Source organism: Scyliorhinus canicula, chromosome 14, assembly GCF_902713615.1.
Source record: "Scyliorhinus canicula chromosome 14, sScyCan1.1, whole genome shotgun sequence".
NCBI classification, from domain to species: Eukaryota; Metazoa; Chordata; class Chondrichthyes; order Carcharhiniformes; family Scyliorhinidae; genus Scyliorhinus; species Scyliorhinus canicula.
Window position 1 is genome coordinate 54898693 of NC_052159.1, and position 25524 is coordinate 54924216.

The window sequence follows — 25524 nt, forward strand, 5'->3', positions numbered from 1 at the left end:
CCGGAACTCAATCCCTCTACCAATAAAGGCCATCACACCATAGGCCTTCTTCACAACCCTATCAACCTGGGTGGCAACTTTCAGGGATCTATGTACATGGACACCGAGATCCCTCTGCTCATCCACACTACCAAGAATTTTACCATTAGCCAAATATTCCGCATTCCTGTTATTCTTTCCAAAGTGAATCACCTCACACTTCTCCACATTAAACTCCATTTGCCACCTCTCAGCCCAGCTCTGCAGCTTATCTATGTCCCTCTGTAACCTGCAACATCCTTCCGCACTGTCTACAACTCCACCGACTTTAGTGTCGTCTGCAAATTTACTTACCCATCCTTCTGCTCCCTCCTCTAGGTCATTTATAAAAATGACAAACAGCAACGGCCCCAGAACAGATCCTTGTGGTACGCCACTCGTAACTGAACTCCATTCTGAACATTTCCCATCAACCACCACTCTCTGTCTTCTTTCAACTAGCCAATTTCTGATCCACATCTCTAAATCACCCTCAATCCCCAGCCTCCGTATTTTCTGCAATAGCCGACCGTGGGGAACCTTATCAAACACCTCCACCGCCTCCACCATCTCAAAGTAGAAGTCCCTCGAACTGTAGGTCACCCTCAGCTTTGCCAGGAGAACCATACTGAACCTCGCACCATTGCTGAAACGTGCCACCTTCACCCGACCGAAGGCCGCCCGCCTTCTTCGCCAGATCCACAGTAAGTCTTGGTAAATTTGAATACCAGCTCCTTTCCACTTCACCTCACTCCTTTGCTTCGCCCAATTCAGGACATGGAATTTGTGAAAAGAAATTATTACTGCCCCCGGCTAGGGCCTGACCGACCGATGAGCCCTGCCCAGTTCATACCGGGAAGGATCTTCTCCCCCAACAACTCCAGCAACATCTTTGCGAAGTGCTCAGTTGACCTCGGGCCCTCCACCCCCTCCGGCAAGCCCACAATTCTTACATTCTGCCGCCTCGACCTGTTCTCCACTTCCTCTACATTGGCTCTGAGTCCTTTGTTGGCCACCACCACCCTTCGCAGCTCCTCGACTCATTGAGGAGAACTGGTCACTGTGTTGCGACAGAGCTTCCTCCACCCCCTTCAACTTCTCTCCTCGTACCTCGACCGACGTCTTCAACACCGCCGTCTTCTTGGGGGCCATCGCCTGCTTCACCAGCTCTTTTGTTGTTGCATCACCTCCATGTGTTTGGCAAACTGCCTCTCAAATTCTCCAGCCATCACCTCGGTCCGAGTTTACACTGTGAAGGGCGGGCCCCCACCCAGCGATCCAACCTCCGCCATCTTTCCTGCTGCCGGGCATTTGCTCGCCCCTTCTTCCCAGCGGCTTTTTTCTGGGTCTTAGACATTCCTCTCCTTCCTTACGCCTTTCTGCACCAGCTTATTGAAAAGCTGCTCCTGGAACAGGGCATTAATCTCCAAAAACCAGAGCCTCGAGTAGGAGCTTTCCTAGGTGCAATGTCCACCTACATGCCGCCATCGGAAGTTGTGATAAGTTTCTAAGTGGGATGGTGAGTGACTGACTTGGAGAGGAACCTCCAGGTGGTGGGGTTTCCAGATATCTGCTGCTCTTGTCCTTCAAGATGGTAGTGGTCGTCGGTTTGGAAAGTGCTGCCTCAGGTACCTTGGCGAGCTCCTGCAGTGCATCTTGTAGATGGTACACACGGCTGCCACTGTTCGTTGGTGGTGGAGGGTTTGGATGTTTGTGGATGGAGGAGCAATCAAGCGGGCTGATTTGTCCTGGATGGTGTCGAGCTTGAGTGTTGAAGCTGCACTCATCCAGGTAAGTGGAGAGTTTTCCTTTACACTCCTGAGTTGTGCCTTGTAGATGGTGGTTAGGCTTTGGGGGGGTCAGGAGGTGAGTTACTCACCGGAGAACTCCTAGCCTTTGACCTGCTCTTGTAGCAACATTATTAATATGACTACTCCAGTTCAGTTTCTGATCAATGGTAACCCCCAGGATGTTGATTGTGAGGAATTCAGCAATGGTAATGCCATTGAATGTGTAGTGGCAGTGGTTAGATTCTCTCTTGTAGGAGATAGTCATTGCCTGGCACTTGTGTGGCACGAATGTAACTTGCCACTTGTCAGCCTGAGTCTGGATATTGTCCAGGTCTTGCTGCATTTGGGCACAGACTGCTTCAGTATCTGAGGAGTCGTGAATGGTGCTGAACATTGTGCAGTCATCTGCAAAAATTCCTATTTCTGACATTATGATAGAAGGAAGCTCATTGATGAAGCAGCTAAAGATTGTTGGGCCTAGGACAATAGGAATAGTGATGTTCTGGAGATGAGATAATTGACTTACAACCCCACAACCATCTTCCTTTATGCCAGGTATGACTCCAACCAGCGGAGAGTTTTCCCCAGTTCCCATTGACTCCAGTTTTGCTAGGGCTCTTTGATGCCAAACCCGGTCAAATGCTGCCTTGATGTCAAGGGCAGTCACTCTCACCTCATCTCTGGCATTCAGCTCTTTTGTCCATGTTTGAACCAAGGCTGTAATGAGGTCAGTGGCCTTGGTGGAACCCAAACTGAGCGTCCGTGAGCAGGTTATTGCTAAGTAAGTGCTGCTTGATAGCACTGTTGATGACTCCTTCCTTCACTTTGCTGATGATGGAGAGTAGACTGATAGGGCGGTAATTGGCTGGGTTGGATTTGTCCTGTTTCTTGTGTACAGGAGACACCTGAGCAACTTTCCACATTGCCGGTTGATGCCAGAATTGTAGCTGTACTGGAACAGCTTGGCTAGGGATGTGGCACGTTCTGGAGCAGAAGTCTTCAGTACTAATGCCGGAATATTGTCAGGGCCCATAGCCTTTGCAGTATCCAATGCCTTCAGCCGTTTCTTGATATCACATGGAGTGAATCGTATTGGCTGAAGACTTGACACCTGTGATGCTGGGGACTTCCAGAGGAGACTGAGATGGATTATCCACTCGACACTTCTGGTTGAAGATTGTTGCGAATGCTTCGGCCTTCTCTTTTGCACAGTTGTGCTGGACTCCTCCATCATTGAGGATGGGAGCCTCATCCTCCAGTGAGTTGTTTAATTGTCCACCACCATTCACAACTGGATGTGGCAGGAATACAGAGCTTAGATCTGAAGCATTTGTTGTGGAATTGCTCAGCTCTATCTATTACTTGCTGCTTATGCTGTTTGGCACACAAGTAGTGCTATGTTGTAACTTCATTAGGTTGATACCTCATTTTTAGGTATAAACAAAGAACAAAGAACAAAGGAAAATTACAGCACAGGAACAGGACCTTCGGCCATCCAAGCCTGTGCTGATCCAGATCCTCTATCACAAACTGTTGCTTACTTTCTAAGGATCTGTATCCCGCTGCTCCCTGCCCATTCATGTATCTGTCTAGATACATCTTAAATGACACTATCGTGCCCGCCTCTGCCACCTCCGCCGGCAATGTGTTCCAGGCACCCACCACCCTCTGCGTAAAGAACTTTCTACGCATATCTCCCTTAAACCTTTCCCCTCTCACCTTGAACTCGTGACCCCTAGTAATTGAGTCCCCCACTCTGGGGAAAAAGCTTCTTGCTATCCACCCTGTCTTTACCTCTCATGATTTTTTAGACCTCAATGAGATCCCACCCTCAACCTCCGTCTTTCTAATGAAAATAATCTTAATCTACTCAACCTCTCTTCATAGCTAGCGCCCTCCATACCAGGTAACACCCTGGTGAACCTCCTCTGCACCCTCTCCAAAGCATCTACATCCTTTTGGTAATGTGGCGACCAGAGCTGTATGCAGTATTCCAAATGTGGCCGAACCAAAGTCTTATACAAGTGTAACATGACCTGCCAACTCTTGTACTCAATACCCCTTCCGATGAAGAAAAGCATGCCATATGCCTTCTTGACCACTCTATCGACCTGCGCAGCCACCTTCAGGGTACAATGGACCTGAACACCCAGATCTCTTTGTACATCAATTTTCCCCAGGCCTTTTTCAGTTACCGTATAGTTCGCTCTTGAATTGGATCTTCCAAAATGCATCACCTCCGCATTTGCCCGGATTTAACTCCATCTGCCATTTCTTCGCCCAACTCTCAAATCAATCTATATTCTGCTGTAATCTCTGACAGTCCCCTTCACTATCTGCTACTCCACCAATCTTAGTGTCATCTGCAAACTTGCTAATCAGATCACCTATACCTTCCTCCAGATCATTTATGTATATCACAAACAACAGTGGTCCCAGCACGGATCCCTGTGGAACACCACTGGTCACAGTTCTCCATTTTGAGAAACTCCCTTCCACTACTACTTTCTGTCTCCTGTTGCCCAGCCAGTTCTTTATCCATCTAGCTAGTACACCCTGGACCCCATGAGACTTCACTTTCTCCATCAGCCTGCCATGGGGAACCTTATCAAACGCCTTACTGAAGTCCATGTATATGACATCTACAGTCCTTCCCTCATCAATCAACTTTGTCACTTCCTCAAAGAATTCTATTAAGTTGGTAAGACATGACCTTCCCTGCACAAAACCATGTTGCCTGTCACTGATAAGCCCATTTTATTCCAAATGGGAATAGATCCTATCCCTCAGTATCTTCTCCAGCAGCTTCCCTACCACTGACGTCAGGCTCATCGGTCTATAATTACCTGGATTATCCCTGCTACCCTTGTTAAACAAGGGGACAACATTTAGCAAGTCTCCAGTCCTCCGGTACCTCACCCGTGTTCAAGGATGCTGCAAAGATATCTGTTAAGGTCCCAGCTATTTCCTCTTTCACTTCTCTCAGTAACCTGGGATAGATCCCATTCGGACCTGGGGAGATACCTTCCAATTTGGGGCCAGGAACTTGCCATGTAGAAAATCAGAAGTTCACTTCCTGGTACATTGTGACGGCAGGAGATTGGCACACCAATATTTAAGTCACTGGAATATTTATTTTTCTAATCATTGTTTTAAAACCTCACCACTCATTTTCTTGCATTTTAACATTTTCTGAGCCAGGAACATTCCTTGTCATGACTGGGACAGGTTCCCCATCAAGACAATTCAAATAGTAGGATTCAATCCAACAAGAACAGCTAGATATCTTTAAGCGAGATAAATATCTTAATGTGCTCCACAAAAGCGTAATGATGAAAAAATGAAAGCTAAGCTAATGTGGAGATGATAGGAAGAGGAATCAAAAGCTTGGTCAAATATGTGGGCATTCATGGAACATCTTAATAGAAAAGAGTGAATGGAGAAAAGATGGAAGGAAGTTCAAGCGCAAAATGCTGAGGAGACAGAGGCATGGCTATCAATAGGGTAACATTGGAGAATATTGTACAAGAAGCTAAAGTTGGAGGAAAGGAGATTTGTGGGAGGAGGTTATAGGTTGCAAAACTAGGGATAGGTTAAATTAATCCATGGTGGATTTAATAGTGAGGCTGAGAATTTTAAATGACCCAAAACCAAGACAGGCCACTTAGAACAGATGTAATAGATGATTCCTGATGAACAGGATATGAGTCATGATGTGGCGATGCCGGCGTTGGACTGGGGTGAGCACAGTAAGAAGTTTTACAACACCAGGTTAAAATCCAACATGTTTGTTTCAAACACTAGCTTTTGGAGCACTGCTCCTTCCTCAGGTGAATGAAGAGGTATGTTCCAGAAACATATATATGGACAAATTCAAAGATGCCAGACAATGCTTAGAATGCGAGCATTTGCAGGTAATCAAATCTTTATAGATTCAGAGATTGGGGTAACCCCAGGTTAAAGAGGTGTGAATTGTCTCAAGCCAGGACAGTTGGTAGGATTTCGCAAGCCCAGGCCAGATGGTGGGGGATGAATGTAATGCGACATGAATCCCAGGTCCCGGTTGAGGCCGCACTCATGTGTGCGGAACTTGGCTATAAGTTTCTGCTCAGCGATTCTGGGTTGTCGGGCGTCCTGAAGGCCGCCTTGGAGAACGCTTACCCGGAGATCAGAGGCTGAATGCCCTTGACTGCAGAAGTGTTCTCCGACTGGAAGGGAACATTCCTGCCTGGTGATTGTCGCACGATGTCCGTTCATTCGTTGTTGCAGCGCCTGCATGGTCTCGCCAATGTACCACGCTTCGGGACATCCTTTCCTGCAACGTATGAGGTAGACAACGTTGGCCGAGTCGCACTAGTATGTACCGTGTAACCAGTGGGTGGTATATTGTGGGTGGGTGGTATGAGCAGCAGAGAGTACTGTCAAACGGCCTTGTCATGCCCGACTTGGTGACGTGACGAGGCCGATAAATCTTGCGAGAAGCCTCTCACTAGATTTGCGATGCTCGGAACACCTTGGGAGATCTAACGAGTTCTTGTGAGACATGGGCCTGGGCACTTTCACCTGGGCAACCTGACTGTGTCAGGGTGGCACTGCCAGGCTGGCAGCGGCACTGCCAAGGTGCCAAGTTGCCCGTGCCTGGGCTTGGGACCAGGGGATGTTCTGCTCTTAAGAGGTAAGGTGAGGGGTGACCGATGACCCCCTGAGAGATAAGCTGGGGGGCAGTGGGGGGGGGGGGGGGGGGGGGGGGGGGGGGGGGGGGGGTCTGGTGGCCACAGTGGGGTGTCCAAGGGTGGTTGAGAGAACGGGATGGCATTTAAAAATGGCATCCCGATCTCTTCCTGCACTGACAAGCTCCGCCTATCAGTGCAGGAAGTGATGTAAGTGCGGCTTTGGCATGGCATTCCTGAACGAGGCCAGAAAAAACAAGTCTCATTTTATAAGAGGTCATTCTGAGGAAGACCCCGCTATACGTGCCCAAAATGGGACCCTTTCTGTGCATTAGATTGCGCCCATAGATTTGCATGAGTTGCAGCTTACAATGGATGGAAAATGGGAGACAGAATTTCAGATGAAAAAACAGCCAGCTGATCCCCTGGTTACGAAATTGGCCCAGTTTCTCTTTGATTACAGAACCATGACACACCAGCAGAATTGTTAATGGGCAACAACTGCTCAGCCTGCTGTTTCCCAACTTGGGGGGGAGGGGGGGGGGAGAGGAGGCGATAGAGGAGTCAAAGCAGGAGGTCCAAAAAAGGAGCTATAGCACCAGAAGACCCGAAAGGACCATAAAAACAGGAGATGCCGTCTATGTGTGGAACTTTGGAGATGGCTCCCAATGCTGAAAAGGACTGGTCCGATTTCTTACAAAGTCAAAGTCCAAGGGAAAGCTGTGAAGAAACACCTAGACCACCTGAGAAGCAGGGAGCGCACTCCAATGGAGGCAATTTCAGCAGAGACAACATCCTTGATGCTTGTTGTGACTACTTACGGCAAGGGGACTCAGCCTATGGAGGAACGGAGAGTCATTCCCTCCACCAATGAAGATTCGGAGCCCGAAATGAAGACTAAGATGATTGATCCTCCGTCTGAGATCAGCACACAAGTCGAGCCTCCATCTGTGGCCCATTGGTGCTCAACAAAGAAGCAACGATCCCCAGTCCGCTTCACACCGCGAAATCTGGATCCACCTGTTGCCGGCTTGAGGCATTGTGCCAAGCGACAAAACAGGCCTCATCACCGCAGCAGTGAGGTGGATATTTCGGACTTCAGCGGGGAGGGATGTGATAACCTTCACGAGGATCACTAGGGATCCCTGATTGATCTCCCCGTGAGTTCTGTGGAATATGAGTTCCCGTGGTGAGCGGGTGGAGGCCTGCGCAACTGAGGCGCGTTAGCAGGATCTTTAAACGTAGTTCCCAGACCTGGACTGGCAGCACATGATATTCCTGGGCTGCAACGTTTGTTTCGTGTACTGCAGTAATGGCTTTATTTTCAGCTTAAAATAAACCAGTTTGGCCTTTTACTCCTGGAATTATTACAGAAAGTCTTAACATTAAATAAAGACAATTACAAGGGTATGAAGACAGATTTGGCTAAAGTGGACTGGGAATAATGGGTAAGGTGGTAAAGAAGCAGTGGCAGACATTGTAGGCGATAATAGACTATAATGTGGGGAAATGTGCAGTTGTCCACTTTGGCAGGAAGAATAGAAAAGTTGAGGATTGCAAAAGGAGAGATTGCAGATTGATGTGGTACAGCAATGTGTCCTTGTACAGGAATCACCAAATCTTAGCATGCAGGTACAGCAAATAATTAGGGAGACAAACAGAATGTTAGCCTTTATTGTAAGGGGTATAAAAGGAGGGAAGTCTTGCAATAACTGTACAGGCATTGGTGAGACTCCATCTCAAGTATGTGTACACAGCTTAGGTCCTGTCGCTTCAGGAGGGATATGATTGCAATGGAAACAGTTCAGAGAATTTTCACAGGCTGATTCCTCAGATGAATGAGGAAAGGTTGAGCAGTTTGGGTGAATACTCATTGATATAATGAAAGGTGATCTTATTGAAATATATAAGATTCTGAGAGGGCTTGACAGGATATTTCCCTTGTGGATCATCTAAAGCTAGGCGGCACAGTTTCAGAATAAGAGGTCTCCTATTTAAGATGGCATGAGGAGGTATTTCTTCTGTCAGAGGCTCTCAGGAATTCTCTTCCACTGAAAGTAATGGAGGCTGGATCATTTAATGCCCGTTGGATCTACAAAGGAGTCGAGCCCAAGATTATTCGGGGGGGGGGAGGGGGGGGGGGGGGAGGGGAAGGGGGGGGGGGGGGGCAACGGAAAAGGGTTGATATGGCCACAGGCAGATCAAGTATGTTCTTATTGAATGGCACAGCAGGCTCAATGGGCTGCTCAAATTTCTTCGACCCTATGGGGCAGAATATTACACTCGCCCAAGGTGAGCTCTGAAGCTGCATAAATTCAATGGGTGGGATTCTCTCCAGGAACTCGCCCACCCAAACCCAGATGCAATTTCGCGCCTGGGCGGGCAGGGCCTCGGGCAGGAAACCCACCCCCACCCTTTCACCTATTAAGGGCTTTGAGCAGCGATCAATTACCACTTCCCACCCAGCCTCAATTTTTAGGGTGGATGGAAGTGGGTGCGGGTAAAGTGGGAATGTGACATTTACACCTTTCCCTATCTCAGGCAGGAAGGGGGGTGGGTGGCGCCACAGTGTTGGGCACCCTCCCCCTGGAACATTGGAGCTCCAGGACTACCCCCCCCAATGTGGTTATCGCTCCTCTCCAGGTCTCCCACGACATTTCCTACCTTCCTACCCCGAGAGCCCCCAGACACTTAAGGCACAATTCAACCAAATAAACTCGATGTGTTATTTTGGGCTTGTTTGGTAGGGTGTTTCCCGCCAGCTTTTTGGGTGAGATCCACTCCGTTATTCAAGCACACTTAGTCATTTTTATGGGCCTTGTGGAGTTTCACCCCGGTCAAGCCTGCACCTAGAAATGCTTTCAGGACTGGGGAGCTGAACTCGCCGGTGAGATCAGCTCCTCCGAGATCGAGGCGCCATATTGAAAGGGCCCCTCGATCTCAAAGTAAGCCTGAGGGTTCCCCACAACCCCCACCCACTGGCAATGTCAATCCCCGCTCACATCGGCATTATCTCACACGCCCCCTAACAAGGATAATCCGTTATGGGGTTGCTGAGGGCCCCCCTTTTCAGGTCTCCCACCGTAAACTCCCCCCAAACTTTATGAGACCCCTTCATACCTGCCATTCATGCCCCCACCCTTCATAACCCCCCCTCATTGCCCCTTTCATAGGCATGGCCCCCTCAGGTCCCAATCTTTGGTAGCATCACCCTAACACTGACACCCTGGCAGTACCTCTGCCATCCTGGCACTGCCACCAGGACATCTTGGCCGTGCCAGGGTGGCAGTGCCGAGGTGCCCTGGTGTTAGAGGGAGAGCCAGGGTGCCACCCTGCTCTGTCCCCGACCAACTAGGGGTCTCCAATGATGTAGGAGGCCACTCAGGTGCTGTTAGGCTTGATCCACATTTGTATGGACCGGCACTAATTGTTGCTCGGTCCAGACCTCGATGGAGAGGCTGTTAGTTCCCGGGCTCCGGGAGAATCCGGCGCAAACATATTTAAATGAACTGTATGGATCACATCCCAAAGCTTGTGAGAGGCCTCTCGCGAGATTCACAGGCCTTGTTGCTCACCAAGCCAGGAACCACAAGGCCGGTAAAGCACGCACCTAGTTCCAGGAAAAGCTTTGCAGTGTCACTTCTGGCCACTGCAGCATTGTGCCTGGCTGGGTTGAAGACGGGACGTTTTTGTAGGGTGGCTGGAAGTCCCACCCATTGCCAATCAATGTTCAAAGTGAGCATTAAATGGCTGTAAGACTTAGAGTCAGCGATTGCACATTAGGCGTCGCTCGCCATCCTTAGAATTCTACCCTATGATTCCAGCATTGGATTTTGCTGTTTTTAGGATTTCATCAGGGTCTGAAATCATTTCTAGACCAACTGTCTGCTGGATGTTAAAAGGTGCCTTGCAACAAGTGCAGGTCAACTCCCACAAAATGTCTCTGCCTCGTATGGAGAATGCCTCCCCTTTGCTGCATTCAAACTTTGCCACGGAACCACTGCCAGGCCACCAAACCTGGCCAGGCTTCAGGATCGGGCTCATCAGCTACACAATCATACTCGTTAGCAAGTGATCGCCGAAGATGAAGAATCACTAACTGATCAACTTTAACTCTATCATCTTGTTGCCCCACCTTACTAATAAACTCCATGAAAGGCATAAGGTCGGTTGTTCCCCTAATCTACAACTGTACAACCATTACAATGTGATCAAACCGCCATGATGCCGTGGCTATTTATAACTAATTACAAAACTCGCTACATTTTCCTGCATCCTGCATTCTTACTTGGTTGCAAAGAAAAATATATTGTGCTGTCAGCTGAAGGCAAACGGGTTGCAAATTCTGCAAACCTGCAGCAAAAACACATTGGTGAAGAGAACAGGCAAATTACAGAAGAAATAATGAAGAATCTACACCGGAAACATTCACTCATCTGTTCCCTCCACAGAGGTGAACTAGTTCGCTAAATGTCTCCAGGATCTTCTGGTTCTCTTGCACTATTTCCCTTTTTAAATTCTTGTCAACCACAACCCGAGGAACTCCCTGTCTTCCTCACTCCTCTACCTGCAATGAGCTTTCAGAACCCACTATACACATAACGCTGATTTTAATTTAAAATGTTGTGATATTTTGCAGTAAATTTTAAAAACGACGTGTTAGAAGTAGGTCCCACCCACAAAACTGCCTTTGCCCTGGGTTAAATTAATCATCATTCGGAGTTTGCACTAATTTCACTCAGGCCTTCCAGGAGGCCGCAGAAATGAAGCTGGATCCTTTGGGTGTAAACGCTCTTCAGGTACTCGGCATGTTTTGAATGAGTCTATTTGAGATTTATCAAGGAAATGATCACTGTCGCTCAATCTAACTAGAAAATAGTCTTGGAACAGTTTTTTGAAAAGAATTTTCGGTCATTCAACATGAGGTTATTGAGAGGTGGGAGTTTGGTAATGTGATTTAAAATAATTATTTTGTGATAAACTCATTTTCAGCTATTTTATGCAAGCTTTCCCAAATTACCATTCGTAAATATATCGAGGGATACTTATGTTTCAAAGCATTGCTTGATTGTGCCTTTTGAAGGCAGGTTTTGCATTTTAGAGGACACTCAGGTGAGTGAAAATACCTTTCAGAAGCCCGACATGATATATTTAAATTGTGTTACATTTTCTGAATTTTCAGACTCTTCCAATCTCTATTCTGTAGTCTTTTGGCATTCAACAAAGATAAACTTAAAGAAAAGCCACAAGTTCCTCTTTAAACCTGTCTCGCTGCTACTACTAAAGCTTTGTGAACACAAAATGCCGTTAAATACATGAGATGCAATGCAAATTATTGAATGGTAAAATGTACATTATGTGCCATCTTGTGGGAACTTGTGAGTACTGCATATGTGAAATAAATACATTTTCATACATATTTTCTGCATTAACTGCCTTGCAGCCAATGCAACTAATTGGGATCTTCTACACAAAAGAAAATCCTTCGACATTACTACCCAATTTGAAATAAAAGCCCACTAAAGTCATAATGGACACAGTTGGCATTTGTACATTTATTTCACTAACGTAAGCACACAAATTGTTCCTTTCCTTGTGCAGAGGAGCTGGGTGGCACTGGTGGTGTGGCCATGTGACGTTGCATTAAGAACAGACCTATTAGTTCATGTTCTAAACTAAACAATTTTGCACATTGGGCTATCAGTACGACATGCAGTCTGCTTTAGATCTTCACCAGGATATTTACTTGTCTTGCCCAAACTCTCAGAGCACCAAATGGACTTCAAATTACTCGCAGCAGAATTCTAGAATTTATTCTGGACTGTGGAACCTTAAAAGAAAGCTTCCTAGTCTTCTCCCCCCCCCCCCCCCCCCCCCCCCCCCACCCCACACCCCCCGGGAGTCATTAACAGCTTTAACATACTCAGTTTAAAAGTGCAAAAATGGTACGGACAGTATAGATGTGTCAGATATTGCATTAGTTTAATATTCCTACTTTATTAGAATTAAAATAAGAAGGACCTAGTAAGTGTACAGTGTAGTATGGTGCAAAATTACACACGCTGGGATGGTTCCAGCTCTGAATGGTGGTCTGCGGTGAGATAGTGGCATCGGCTGGGGAAATAATGCAATTATGTCTCTATTCTGAGGCTGCAGAACGAAAGTGCAAATATATGGATGTCAGGTGAGGATGAGAACTGGCTTGGGTATGATGCCCATGGGTAAATAGCTTGTCAAAGTCAATCTGGACTTACACAGAGTGGACAAGATACCCGAGTTTTGACAGCATCTATGTAAATATACACAGCACAAAGCACTTTCTGGTTTCTTAAATTGGAGTACCCAATTCTTTTTTTCCAATGAAGGGGCAATTTAGCATGGCCAATTCACCTAGCCTGCACATCTTTGGGTTGTTGGGGTGAAACCCACGCAAACACAGAGAGAATGTGCGCACGGACAGTGACCCAGAGTCAGGATCGAACCTGGGACCTCAGCTCCGTGAGGCAGCAGTGCTAACCACTGCGCCACCGTGCTGCCCACAAGGAATTGTCTTAAGAGTGGTGGTAACAGAGTGATAAGCATATGAAGGATATAATGTTTGCTGCTTATTTGGCTTCCAACTTCAGTTGAATTAGGTAAAGGTCATCAGTCAAAATAAACTTTGACTAGAACATAGATTGTCTTAATTCACACTTCCTCAGTTGACTTCCATATGTTGTTTATGTTGCTTTATGTTGTGATATACCAATCCTGCACTATATTATATTGCAACTGTCGGTCAGTATAGCAATAATAATAATAATCACTTATTGTCACAGGTAGGCTTCAATGAAGTTACTGTGAAAAGCCCCTAGTCGCCACATTCCGCTGCCTGTTCAGCGAGGCCGGTACGGAAATTGAACCAGCGCTGCTGGCCTTGTTCTGCATTACAAGCCAGCTGTTTGGCCCACTGTGCTAAACCAGCCCCTTGATGAAGTGGTGCTCTTTCTATTACCATTTAAATACTGACAAGCATGGTCTTACTAGTTTTATTGAATTTAATAGTATTTTTTTTTGTTTATTCTTTGATTGGAGTTTAGAAGAATGAAAGGGGAACTCCTAGAAACATATAAAATTCTAACAGGGTTAGACAGGGTAGATTCAGAAAGAATGTTCTGCTGGTGGGGAAGTCCAAAACTAGGGGTCATAGTTTGAAGATAAGGGGTAAACCTTTTAGTACTGTGGTGAGGAGGTTTTTCTTTAGCCAGAGAGTGGTGAATCTATGGAATTCCCTACCACAGAAAATAGTTGAGGCCAAAACGTTGGGTGATTTTAAGGAAGAATTAGATATGGATCTTGGGGCTAAAGGGATCAAGGGACATGGGAGGAAGGCAGGATCCGGGTATTGAATTTGATGATCAGCTGTGATTATAATGAATGGCAGAACAGGTTCGAAGGGCCGAATGGCCTCCTCCTGTTTTCTATGTATGTTTAATTAAGCTTATTCAATCATGCGTCAATGTATTATTGGAAACTGAATTGGTCTTCTAGGTTAATAGATTTCTCTTGACTAATATTCTGTAGGGAATTGTTTTAATTTAAAATACAAACTTCTATACCCTATCCTGTTAATTGGCTGGAATACTTTTTGTGACAACAGAATTCCTTCTGCCCATGAACACTATTGGCAAAGGGTTAAAAAGAATAATTAGAATATTCCAATGGGATGTACAGAGAGAATTACATTCACCTTGTGGAGAGGACATGTTTCTTAAAAAAGCGATGGTCCTTTTTGGCACAGGGCCCAGCAGTGCTACTGATGCAATCTAGCAGCTTGGCAGCCTTGCGTGTTGCCATTCCTCAAGAGAATTACATGCAGACTGGTCTGTGGAATTCAGGGCTGCCTGATTTGGTAAAGAGATTAAATGTTTGGATCCTTCTAAGTCATTCTCATCTCGAATGCCAGATTTTACAAATTAATGCTAAATATTACAAATTAATTTTAGATATTCTACGTTTTAATTATATTTAGTAAATTGATGCCAGGTGCACGGGAGAACAGTGGTCAGCACTGCTGCCTCACAGCGCCAGGGACCTGGGTTTGATTCCGACCTTGGGTGACTGTCTATGTGGAGTTTGCACGTTCTCCCCATATCTACGTAGATTTCCTCCGGGTGTTCCAGTTTCCTCCCACAGTCCAAAAGATGTGCAGCTTCGGTGGTTTGGCCATGCTAAATTCCCCCTTGGTGTCCAAAGGTTAGGTGGGATTACAGGGTTAGGGTGGGGGAGTGGGCCTAGGTCGGGTGCTCCTTCAGAGGGTCAGTGTAGATTTGATGGGCTGAATGGCCTCCTTCTGCACTGTAGGGATTCTATGAAGTCCAATGAGCACAAATATTTACAAATAATGCAAACATGCATTGAATCATTAGCCTTTGTAATATGAGTTTTTCTAAGTGTTAAGCTGTGCAGGAAATTTATTTTAACGCTGGTTACTTTGCTAATAGCCATTCAATGAAATTTAATCATTTGTTAGCATTTTTGTATGTTTTTGAGTTTGCTATTTTTCAAGCTTTCTACAATGGAACTAATATTTTGAGTAACTATAAAGTGGCGCAGTGGTTAGCACCGTTGCCTCACAGCGCAATTGACCCAGGTTCATTTCCAGCCTCGGGTGACTGTGCAAAGTTTGCACGTTCTCCCGCGTCTGCGTGGGTTTCTTCCAGGCACTCCGGTTTCCTCCCACAGTCCAAAAATGTGCAGGTTCGGTGGATTCACCATGATAAATTGTCCCTTAGTGTTCAAAAGGTGTGTAGTTTAAAGATGTGTAGGTTAAGGGGTTATTGGGATATGGTGGGGGAGCAGGCTTGTGCTCTTTCAGTGTTGGTACAGACGTGATGGGCCAAATGGCCTATTTCCGCATTGTAGGGATTCTATGATTCTGGATTTATTTACACCATATATTTTTAGTTCGGAGGAAGTGACAAACAATCCTAGTTTTAAAAAATCAATTTTGTTGAAATTATTGTGAATTACAATCATTTCTATATGAAATGTCTTGGAAACATCTTGAGAGCAGGGAAACCAAAGGAGGAAAGCGAGAACAAAGACAACCAGAAAAACCCTGTCTCAGGAGTTGCTGCAGAAAGCTGTAGGGTGTGCAAAGAATTGTCCCAGAGCTCTCAATGTCACTGAGAAAGAGCTGGAATGAGAATTATTCCGATTGCAGTCAGTTTCCTGCGATGTGACCTGGGTGCAGCAACAACTGTGTGCATTCAGAGGCACCCATCATAGGCCAGGTATAACTAGCCATTCTAATATTCAACACCGTCCACGTGGCACCAAACTGCACATCAGTCGCAGCATAGCTCTGTGCCTCTGCCATCAACAAGTAAAGGGTATCAGCATTTTAGCAGAAGTCATTTAGCAAATGTCAATGTAAGATTATTAAAAACAACAAGGGCATAAAGCTTTTTGTATTGAAGGAGTGCAAAGTTTAGTGTGAGGTCAGGAAAATATATTCACGATAATAGTTGAGGGAATCCATCTCAACAGGTTAGGCTTTTTTTAAACCGTGCATTGCCAAAGCTTGCTAGACCAGTACAGCAATTCCTCATTGGAGGTGTGTTGCTGAAAAGCGAAAGTTTAAGTGAAACAGATTTCATTTCCCATTGCAACCAAAGTAAAAACTGTAGTTACGTTCTGTAGGACCTTTCTCCTTGGGAAAAGACATTCAAATATTCTACCAACTAAATTGAAATTAAATTCATATATTGGGCAATAAAATCTTTAAAATAAAATAAATTTTAAACTATAAAATAAATATGCTAACTCTTTCGACTTACTTCGTTTGGAGCTGGCCTCTCCCGCTCCCCGACTCCCTGTGCAGTCCCTCCCACTCCCCGACTCTCCAATTCATAGAATCTACAGTGCAGAAGGAGGCCATTCGGCCCATCGTGTCTGCACCGGCCCTTGGATAGAGCACCCTACCCAAGTCCACACCTCCACCCCATCCCCGTAACCCAGCACCCCCACCTAACCTTTTTGGACACAAAGGGCAATTTAGCGTGCCGAATCCACCTAAACCGCACATCTTTGGACTGTGGGAGGAAACCAGAGCACCCGGAGGAAACCCATGCGGATTCCCCACAGCTCCCTGACTCCCTCCCCCTCCGTGTCTCATTTCCACTCGCCAACTCTTCAGAGTCCGAGAGGGAAGCAGTGATCTGGAGAGAGTCAGGGAGGGAAGCAGCGAGTGGGAGAAAGTCAGGGAGGGAAGCAGCGAGTGGGAGAGAGTCAGGGAGGGAAGTAGCGAGTGGGAGAGAGTCAGGGAGGGAAGCAGCGATCAGGAGACAGCCAGGGAGGGAAGCAGCGAGTGGGAGAGAGTCAGGGAGGGAAGCAGCGAGTGGGAGAGAGTCAGGGAGGGAAGTAGCGAGTGGGAGAGAGTCAGGGAGGGAAGCAGCGATCAGGAGACAGCCAGGGAGGGAAGCAGCGAGTGGGAGAGAGTCAGGGAGGGAAGCAGCAATCAGGAGACAGTCAGGGAGGGAAGCAGCGAGTGGGAGAGAGTCAGGGAGGGAAACAGCGAGTGGGAGAGAGTCAGGAAAGGAAGCAGCGAGTGGGAGAGAGTCAGGAAGGGAAGCAGCGAGTGGGAGAGAGTCAGGAAGGGAAGCAGCAAGTGGGAGAGAGTCAGGGAGGGAAGCAGCGAGTGGGAGAGAGTCAGGGAGGGAAGCAGCGATCAGGAGACAGTCAGGGAGGGAAGCAGCGATCAGGAGACAGCCAAGGAGGGAAGCAGCGAGTGGTAGAGAGTCAGGGAGGGAAGCAGCAATCAGGAGACAGTCAGGGAGGGAAGCAGCGAGTGAGAGAGAGTCAGGAAGGGAAGCAGCGAGTGGGAGAGAGTCAGGAAGGGAAGCAGCGAGTGGGAGAGAGTCAGGGAGGGAAGCAGCGAGTGGGAGAGAGTCAGGGAGGGAAGCAGCGAGTGGGAGAGAGTCAGGGAGGGAAGCAGCGAGTGGGAGAGAGTCAGGGAGGGAAGCAGCAAGTGGGAGAGAGGGAGGGAAGCAGCGAGTGGAAGAGAGTCAGGGAGGGAAGCAGCGAGTGGGAGACAGTCAGGGAGGGAAGCAGCGAGTGGGAGACAGTCAGAGAGGGAAGCAGCGAGTGGGAGAGAGTCAGGGTGGGAAGCAGCGAGTGGGAGAGAGCCAGGGAGGGAAGCAGACAGCAAGAGAGAGTCAGGGAGGGAAGCAGCGAGTGGGAGAGAGTCCGGGAGGGAAGCAGCGAGTGGGAGAGAGTCAGGGAGGGAAGCAGCGATCAGGAGACAGCCAGGGAGGGAAGCAGCGAGTGGGAGAGAGTCAGGGAGGGAAGCAGCAATCAGGAGACAGTCAGGGAAGGAAGCAGCGAGTGGGAGAGAGTCAGGGAGGGAAACAGCGAGTGGGAGAGAGTCAGGAAAGGAAGCAGCGAGTGGGAGAGAGTCAGGAAGGGAAGCAGCGAGTGGGAGAGAGTCAGGAAGGGAAGCAGCGAGTGGGAGAGAGTCAGGGAGGGAAGCAGCGAGTGGGAGAGAGTCAGGGAGGGAAGCAGCGATCAGGAGACAGTCAGGGAGGGAAGCAGCGATCAGGAGACAGCCAAGGAGGGAAGCAGCGAGTGGGAGAGAGTCAGGGAGGGAAGCAGCGAGTGGGAGAGAGTCAGGGAGGGAAGCAGCGAGTGGGAGAGAGTCAGGGAGGGAAGCAGCGAGTGGGAGAGAGTCAGGGAGGGAAGCAGCGAGTGGGAGAGAGGGAGGGAAGCAGCGAGTGGAAGAGAGTCAGGGAGGGAAGCAGCGAGTGGGAGACAGTCAGGGAGGGAAGCAGCGAGTGGGAGACAGTCAGAGAGGGAAGCAGCGAGTGGGAGAGAGTCAGGGTGGGAAGCAGCGAGTGGGAGAGAGCCAGGGAGGGAAGCAGACAGCAAGAGAGAGTCAGGGAGGGAAGCAGCGAGTGGGAGAGAGTCCGGGAGGGAAGCAGCGAGTGGGAGAGAGTCAGGGAGGTGGCGGAGAGCGGGAGAGATTCACGGAGGTGGCGGAGAGCGGGAGAGAGTCAGGGAGGGAAGCAGCAAGTGGGGAGAGAGTCAGGGAGGGAAGCAGCGAGTGGGAGAGAGTCAGGGAGGGAAGCAGCGAGTGGGAGAGAGTCCGGGAGGGAAGCAGCGAGTGGGAGAGAGTCAGGGAGGTGGCGGAGAGCGGGAGAGATTCACGGAGGTGGCGGAGAGTGGGAGAGAGTCAGGGAGGGAAGCAGCAAGTGGGGAGAGAGTCAGGGAGGGAGGTGGAGAGCAGGAGATAGTCAGGGAGGGAAGCAGCGAGTGGGAGAGAGTCAGGGAGGGAAGCAGCGAGTGGGAGAGAGTCAGGAAGGGAAGCAGCGAGTGGGAGAGAGTCAGGGAGGTGGCGGAGAGCGGGAGAGAGTCAGGGTGAATGTAGAGAGTGGGAGAGAGTCAGGGAGGAGGCAGAGAGCCGGAGAGAGTCAGGGAGGGAGGTGGAGAGCGGGAGAGAGACAGGAAGGTGGCGGAGAGCTGGAGAGAGTCAGGGTGAATGTGGAGAGTGGGAGAGTCAGGGAGGGAAGCAGCGAGTGGGAGAGAGTCAGGGAGGGAAGCAGCGAGTGGGAGAGAGTCAGGGAGGGAAGCAGCGAGTGGGAGACAGTGAGGGAGGGAGTGGGAGAGAGTCAGGGAGGTGGCGGAGAGCGGGAGAGAGTCAGGGAGGTGGCGGAGAGCAGGAGAGAGTCAGGGAGGTGGTGGAGAGCGGGAGAGAATCAGGAAGGTGGCGGAGAGCGGGAGAGAGTCAGGGAGGTGGCGGAGAGAGGGAGAGAGTCAGGAAGGTGGTCGAGTGCGGAAGAGAGACAGGGAGCGAGGTGGAGAGTGGGAGAGAGTCGGGAAGGTGGCGGAGAGCGGGAGAGAATCAGGGAGGTGGCGGAGAGAGGGAGAGAGTCAGGTAGGTAGCAGAGAGCGGGAGAGAGTCAGGAAGGTGGCGGAGAGCGGGAGAGAGTCAGGGAGGTGGCGGAGAGAGGGAGAGAGTCAGGTAGGTAGCAGAGAGCGGGAGAGAGGAAGGTGGCGGAGAGCGGGAGAGAGTGAGGGAGGAGACAGAGAGCGGGAGAGAGTCAGGGAGGGAAGTAGCAAGTGGGAGAGAATCAGGGAGGTGGCGGAGAGCGGGAGAGAGTCAGGAAGGTGGCGGAGAGCGGGAGAGAGTCAGCGAGGCGGCGGAGAGCGAGAGAGAGTCAGGAAGGTGGCGGAGAGCGGGAGAGAGTCAGGAAGGAGGCGGAGAGCGGGAGAGAGTCAGGAAGGAGGCGCAGAGTGGGAGAGAGTCAGGAAGGTGGCGGAGAACGGGAGTGAGTCAGGGAGGAAAGCGGCAAACAGATGAGCCAGCCCCAAAATGGTGGCAATTGTGTCGTGCCAAGCTATGCTCAGCTGAAAGTCCCGACGGTAAGCACACATGCCAGCCATTACATCCATGATGCTAAAGTGGAACAACAATGAAAGAGATACCTTAAAACTGTCTGGAAATGCTGATACTGCAGCTAATCTCTTAAAGGGATTCACCTCATACCAGTATACTCGACTATTTAGGGGTTCGTCAGCAATATTTAGCTCAAGCTTATCCAAACTATACCCTTCATATTGTGAGCTGATAACCTTTTTATGTTCGTTAAATAAAGAGGTTAGTGCCTGTTCACCTTTGAATCTGAACTAGATCTAATATCATCACACATCATTGTTGAACAAACTAAACATAATCAGCAAAATAGCCGACCAGCAAAACTCGTTCATGCCCTTATAAACACAACTAACTTAATGGCAAGTGGAGTGCATGAAGCGGTGCTGCAAATTAAATGTTTGACTCCTTTAAGGGAGTGTTTGTTGTCATTCAATTAGAGCTAGTTTTAGATATGTTCATTTCAAGCTTTCCACTTGTACAGAACATGATTTAATAAGGAACTTCTGGTTAAATCTGTTATTTCGCTTTTGGGAAAGCTGTCCTTTAATCAGGCGGTTTCTGGTCCAGATGTTGAGTATGGGATAAAATGAGCCATCCCATTTTCTGCTACTGTAATACATTGGCAGTTCAAACAGTAAGTGAAGAGTAAAAATATAATTCAGCCTTTACAAATGAAGATCACTTATTCAATTCTCACCCTTAACAACTTAAACATTCCTAAGGAGTGAGGAGACTGTGGAAGTATGTGGCATGTTACATATAGCTCCACCAAAGCTCAGCTGCCATGGCGTTCTGAGTTGCTTATAATGTAAAATGGGATAATTAAGGCAAACTGCAAGAGTAATGAATCAGAAAAGAAGAGAAGCTGCTGAATTTTAACTCTCAAGAATAGACGGGTTAGGGGTCATGTCAGACGTTAAAATTCTGGACATCTGAAACAGGAACTCAAGCCATCCAGTTATCATCTGAACCCATATCTGTAATTGAGACCCTCCTGGTCTCCTGGTCCTCCATGTTTCCTGACCTCTTAGTAACCTCCCAGTATGGAACTCACTGATTAGTTAAAATCCAGGCTAAAATGTCAACTTTTGGTTTATGGAGCTTTTGAAAGAGGATTGTGACCATTTACATTCATGGCCCTTTTTACAACTTTATCTCAAAACTGCTCTCTCTTCCAAGAAATTTATATAACAATCAGGCAAAATCTATAAATTGATAAACTAGAGTGAATGCTGACCATTTGATGCATGAGTGTATTTTTGGGATAAAGTTCTGTATATTCCCCCAACTCGCCATATGAGGCAAGATTTTTTTTTAAATATCACTCTAATCCTGATTTTTATTTTTACATTTGAAGTATACTCAGTGCACAAAGATACTCTTTGACCCTGTTGATTCTGATATTATAACATGTTCCAGGGTCTGGGAATGGACTTCACCAGTGGGGAATTTTTCTCTCAAAGGTTCTATTGAAAGAGGCCCTGGTTAAGGCACACTGAATGGCCATCCTCTTCGATTGGAAATAAGATAAAGGAAAGTGTGTTTATAATGGAGAAAGTGTGTTTTGGGAACTGAATTCTACTATTATATCGTTAGGATCCCAAACGAGAACCCAACTATTTTCAAATTGTAAAACTGTGAGGAAATGTTACTTCACCACAGGAATGATAACATTGACCAATAGGTATATTTTATGTCAAAACAAACTTTAATTTAATCACAAAATGTAACCGTACTAGCAACAAAGAAATAACTTTACAGTTAGTAGCTACAACCTTAACTTCCTAAACCTGCCCCTATATTCTGTTGCTCTTTTATCAGAACCACAAGACACAGAACATAGAACAGTACAGCACAGAACAGGCCCTTCAGCCCTCGATGTTGTGCCGAGCAATGATCACCCTACTCAAACCCACGTATCCACCCTATACCCATAACCCAACAACCCTCCCCCCTTAACCTTACTTTTAAGGACACTACGGGCAATTTAGCATGGCCAATCCACCTAACCCGCACATCTTTGGACTGTGGGAGGAAACCGGAGCGCCCGGAGGAAACCCACGCACACACGGGGAGGACGTGCAGACTCCGCACAGACAGTGACCCAGCCGGGAACCGAACCTGGGACCCTGGAGCTGTGAAGCATTTATGCTAACCACCATGCTACCGTGGTGCCCCGAGACGCGAGTACGTTCCGTGTATTGGACAAATGAGAACACAACCTGTATGTTAGTTCAATTACTGTTTATTATTAAACACAGGCTTGGTTCTACGCGTAATAATCTACACGCTACTACACTTTAAACTATACCAAACAACTTAGATGACCTTTACTTAATTTTCAAGTGACCGACTCTGTGCAGGTTAGACAAGGCCATTGTCTAAATCCCCACATGTGGCAGCTGGAAGTCTTCAGGTGCGTCTCGGCTGCGGGTCGTCCTTCAGGGAGCGATTTTGGGTCCTTGAACTTGGCAGGTCGATGTGCTGCGATTGGTGAGGCAGAGGCCAGTCCCCAAAAGAGGCCAAATACTGGTTACGCAGTTCTTATCCCCCGATCTTTCGCCCTCTTTTGGGCAGTCCAATGGATCGACAGGGTTTCGATCACCCTAATCGATTTTGGCCAATTAGGGGCGGGTACCTCAATGGCTGGGCGGGTCCTAGCTGCTATTGTCCAAGGCACGTATGCACTCCCAAATAATGTAAATAGGCACCTCCGAGTCTGTTACTGCTGCTATGTTTCAATCTGCATCCCAGTGTCCTGGGGAAATCGGTGATTGACCTTTAGCAGGTGTGAGTTTCAGTGTAGGTCTGGTTTCCCTCTGCACAATACACAAGGGTTGTGTCTCGTCTGTGTCCCAACCCGACCACAATTCCCATTATCATTTGCGGTGGCCATTTTAGATGGCCACAATTCCATTTAAGCACACCAAATGTATTAAATACCACTCATGAATAAAGTTAACAAGCATGGTTTCATTTATTTTTCTCTGTGCAGAATCTTTGGAGAGAGAACCTTTTAGAACCAATCTGAAGCATCTCTGTTCAGATGACAGTTCTAGGACCTACTGACTCTTCAAAGAGACCTTGATCCTCCCATTAACCACATCACCTGTACCCAAAGCATAAGGCATTCTTTTGTCTCTTGTTACAAGATGCCCCTTGACTTGTTTAGCCAGGACCAAATACAATATCCCTCATAAATTATCTACACCCTGGTGTCCTTCAAACATAAACAATATTCCATTAGCTAGCTATTTGTAAACAAGTAAATGGTTCTCAAAATCAATTGTCAGATCACTTCACCTGCAAATCAATGATTACTAGCTTTTATGACACCTTACTCACTGCTCTAGCAGTCATACTGTCTGAATGCATCTTAACCAAGGGTTTAATAACATTACTGCAAAAAATAGAAAATATGATTTCTTATGCAGTATTCATCGCAATATGTAAACAAAATGTCTGAAATGAGAAGACTCAGTTACTTAATCTCTTCAGAAAGCGAATTAACATTGTGATTTTGTACCATGTTTTAACTCCATTTCTCTATGTTTCGTGAATGAAGTTCTGGCTGAGGGCGGAATAACTGGTTGATGTTTTTCCCATTCAGCAATACCATTTCTAGCTAATAGTAGGAAAATGATACACTGCTAGGAGGGCTGTAAGTTAGCAGTTTTCAGCTGATTCACATGTCTATACTGTATTAATTGTTCATCCATGCTTGTCCTGTAATTAAGTAGTTCACCATTAGTCTGTTGTCATGTCAAACGTTTTTTGCCTGAAACTTTCAGTTGACGTCAGTCAGTTCAACATGTACTATTTGCTTTGTAATATAGAACTGGAATATTGCAAACCAGAGCAGACATGTTGCTGAAACTTTTCTTCTTGTCATTGGAACAAAAGCAAAAAAGCCAAATTTCAGATGATCAGAACAATTTATACCAAAGGAGAATGGGGGGCTGGCGGGTTGGCAAGTCGACTCATCAGCTGAGGTGCGGCCATGGAAAAAACAACGGTCAAGTGTAAGCTTCTCAAACTCCTGGGTAAATTAAAAGAAGCACGATGCTTGAACATATTCCTTTTATTGTTAGAAAATGAGTCCCTGCGTATAAATGGATGTTATTTCTCGCAAACATAAATGAGCCATATGAGTAGCTCAACTGATTATTTCAAATTGATTGTTAGTGTAGCTATTAGCACACTCAGGATTGTTCAGCAAGTTCTGCCCAATCATGAAATCCCATCTAAGTGTCGACGTTTTGGTTTGGGTTTTGCCAGAACAGGTTGATTGAGTGCAGCCTGTACTCTGCCTATTATGAACAACTAATATGTGTGTGCTGGATCGACATGGCTGCCAAGGACTCAGCTCCTCCGTTGTACTCTGGTTTGCAACAGGATCACTGAGAATACAGCAGGTTAACAAACAGGATTTGCTGTGAGACAAAGGAATACCAAAATTGAAGCCGTGTGGCAGGACAATCTCTTTGCTTACGGAGAGTAAATGATCACAGAAACTCACTGCATGTTTGGTAGCATCATTAATCCTGCTGCTGAACTGATTCCACTAAAGCAAGTTTGCAATGTGGGTGTGCTTTATGCAGGTTTTGGTTTTGGTGCAGTCATGTATTGAGGCAATATAGTTTATAAAATTAAAGAAATTTGTGCACGCCAGACACAGTGCAACTGAGTAAATTAGTTATCCAACAACTAATCTCCTCAATCTCATCTTTTAGAGTCATAGAATTTACAATTTAGAAGAAGGCCATTCAGCCCATCGAGTCTGCACCGACTTTTGAATCAAATAGCATGTACCTTTTGTTTTTCATAGCAGACAGAGAACAGACAGTACTCAACCAGCTTGTTTGTAAAATCTAAAACAAAACATCGACTGTTAGATGTGATTTCATGATTGGGCAGCACTTGCTGGACAATCCTGAGTGCGTTGATAGCTAAACTAACAAGCAATTAAGATAATCAGTCAAGCTTGTAACATGGCTCATTAATATTTGCTAGACGTAACATGCATTCATATGCAAGGATCACTTTCTGCACATAAAAGGAATATGTTCAAGTCTTGCACCTTTTTGTCAATTACCCAGAAGCTTGGGGAGCCTATAGTTTCCTGTTGGTTTCTCCATGGCAACACCTCAGCCAATCACAGTCAACTTGCCAACATTTTCTCCTTTGATATAAATCATGGTGATGTTTTGAAATTTGGCATTCTGCTGTTTGTCCTGAAGAGGGCAAGACAAAAAACTTCGGCAACATGTCTTCTTTTCAGCACTATACTACTTACTTAAACTGCTGCTATTATTTGACAGCACTATCAAAACAAATAACAAGGAGTTTCCTTCTTTTTTGTCCCTTAGGTTTGATATCATACACTGAATATTTATTCCTGCTGGGCATTCTGACAAGTAAGTGGCCTTAAAGGATAGGGCAACCTTCTGGTGTCATGTGGTTATTGATACATTTTTGTCATAAATGTTAAATGTTCTTTTCCTTAGAAAAACTGTTTTGATCATAAAATATGGAGGTCTTGTGGTGCAGTTGGTCGCATCCCTGCCTCTGAGCCAGAAGCTCCGGGTTCCAGATGCACCCCAGCGATTTATGGCCAAGGAAGGTGCGTTTA

General features: G+C 46.9%; 1 protein-coding gene across 1 annotated transcript in view; it reads left to right on the forward strand.

The window, feature by feature from the left end:
* Nucleotides 1-25524, forward strand: part of micu2 (mitochondrial calcium uptake 2) — a 599136-nt gene that overhangs the window by 437642 nt on the left and 135970 nt on the right. The window contains 1 exon segment of the mRNA XM_038818942.1: nucleotides 25262-25309. Within this exon segment, the coding sequence (XP_038674870.1) occupies nucleotides 25262-25309 (48 nt within the window).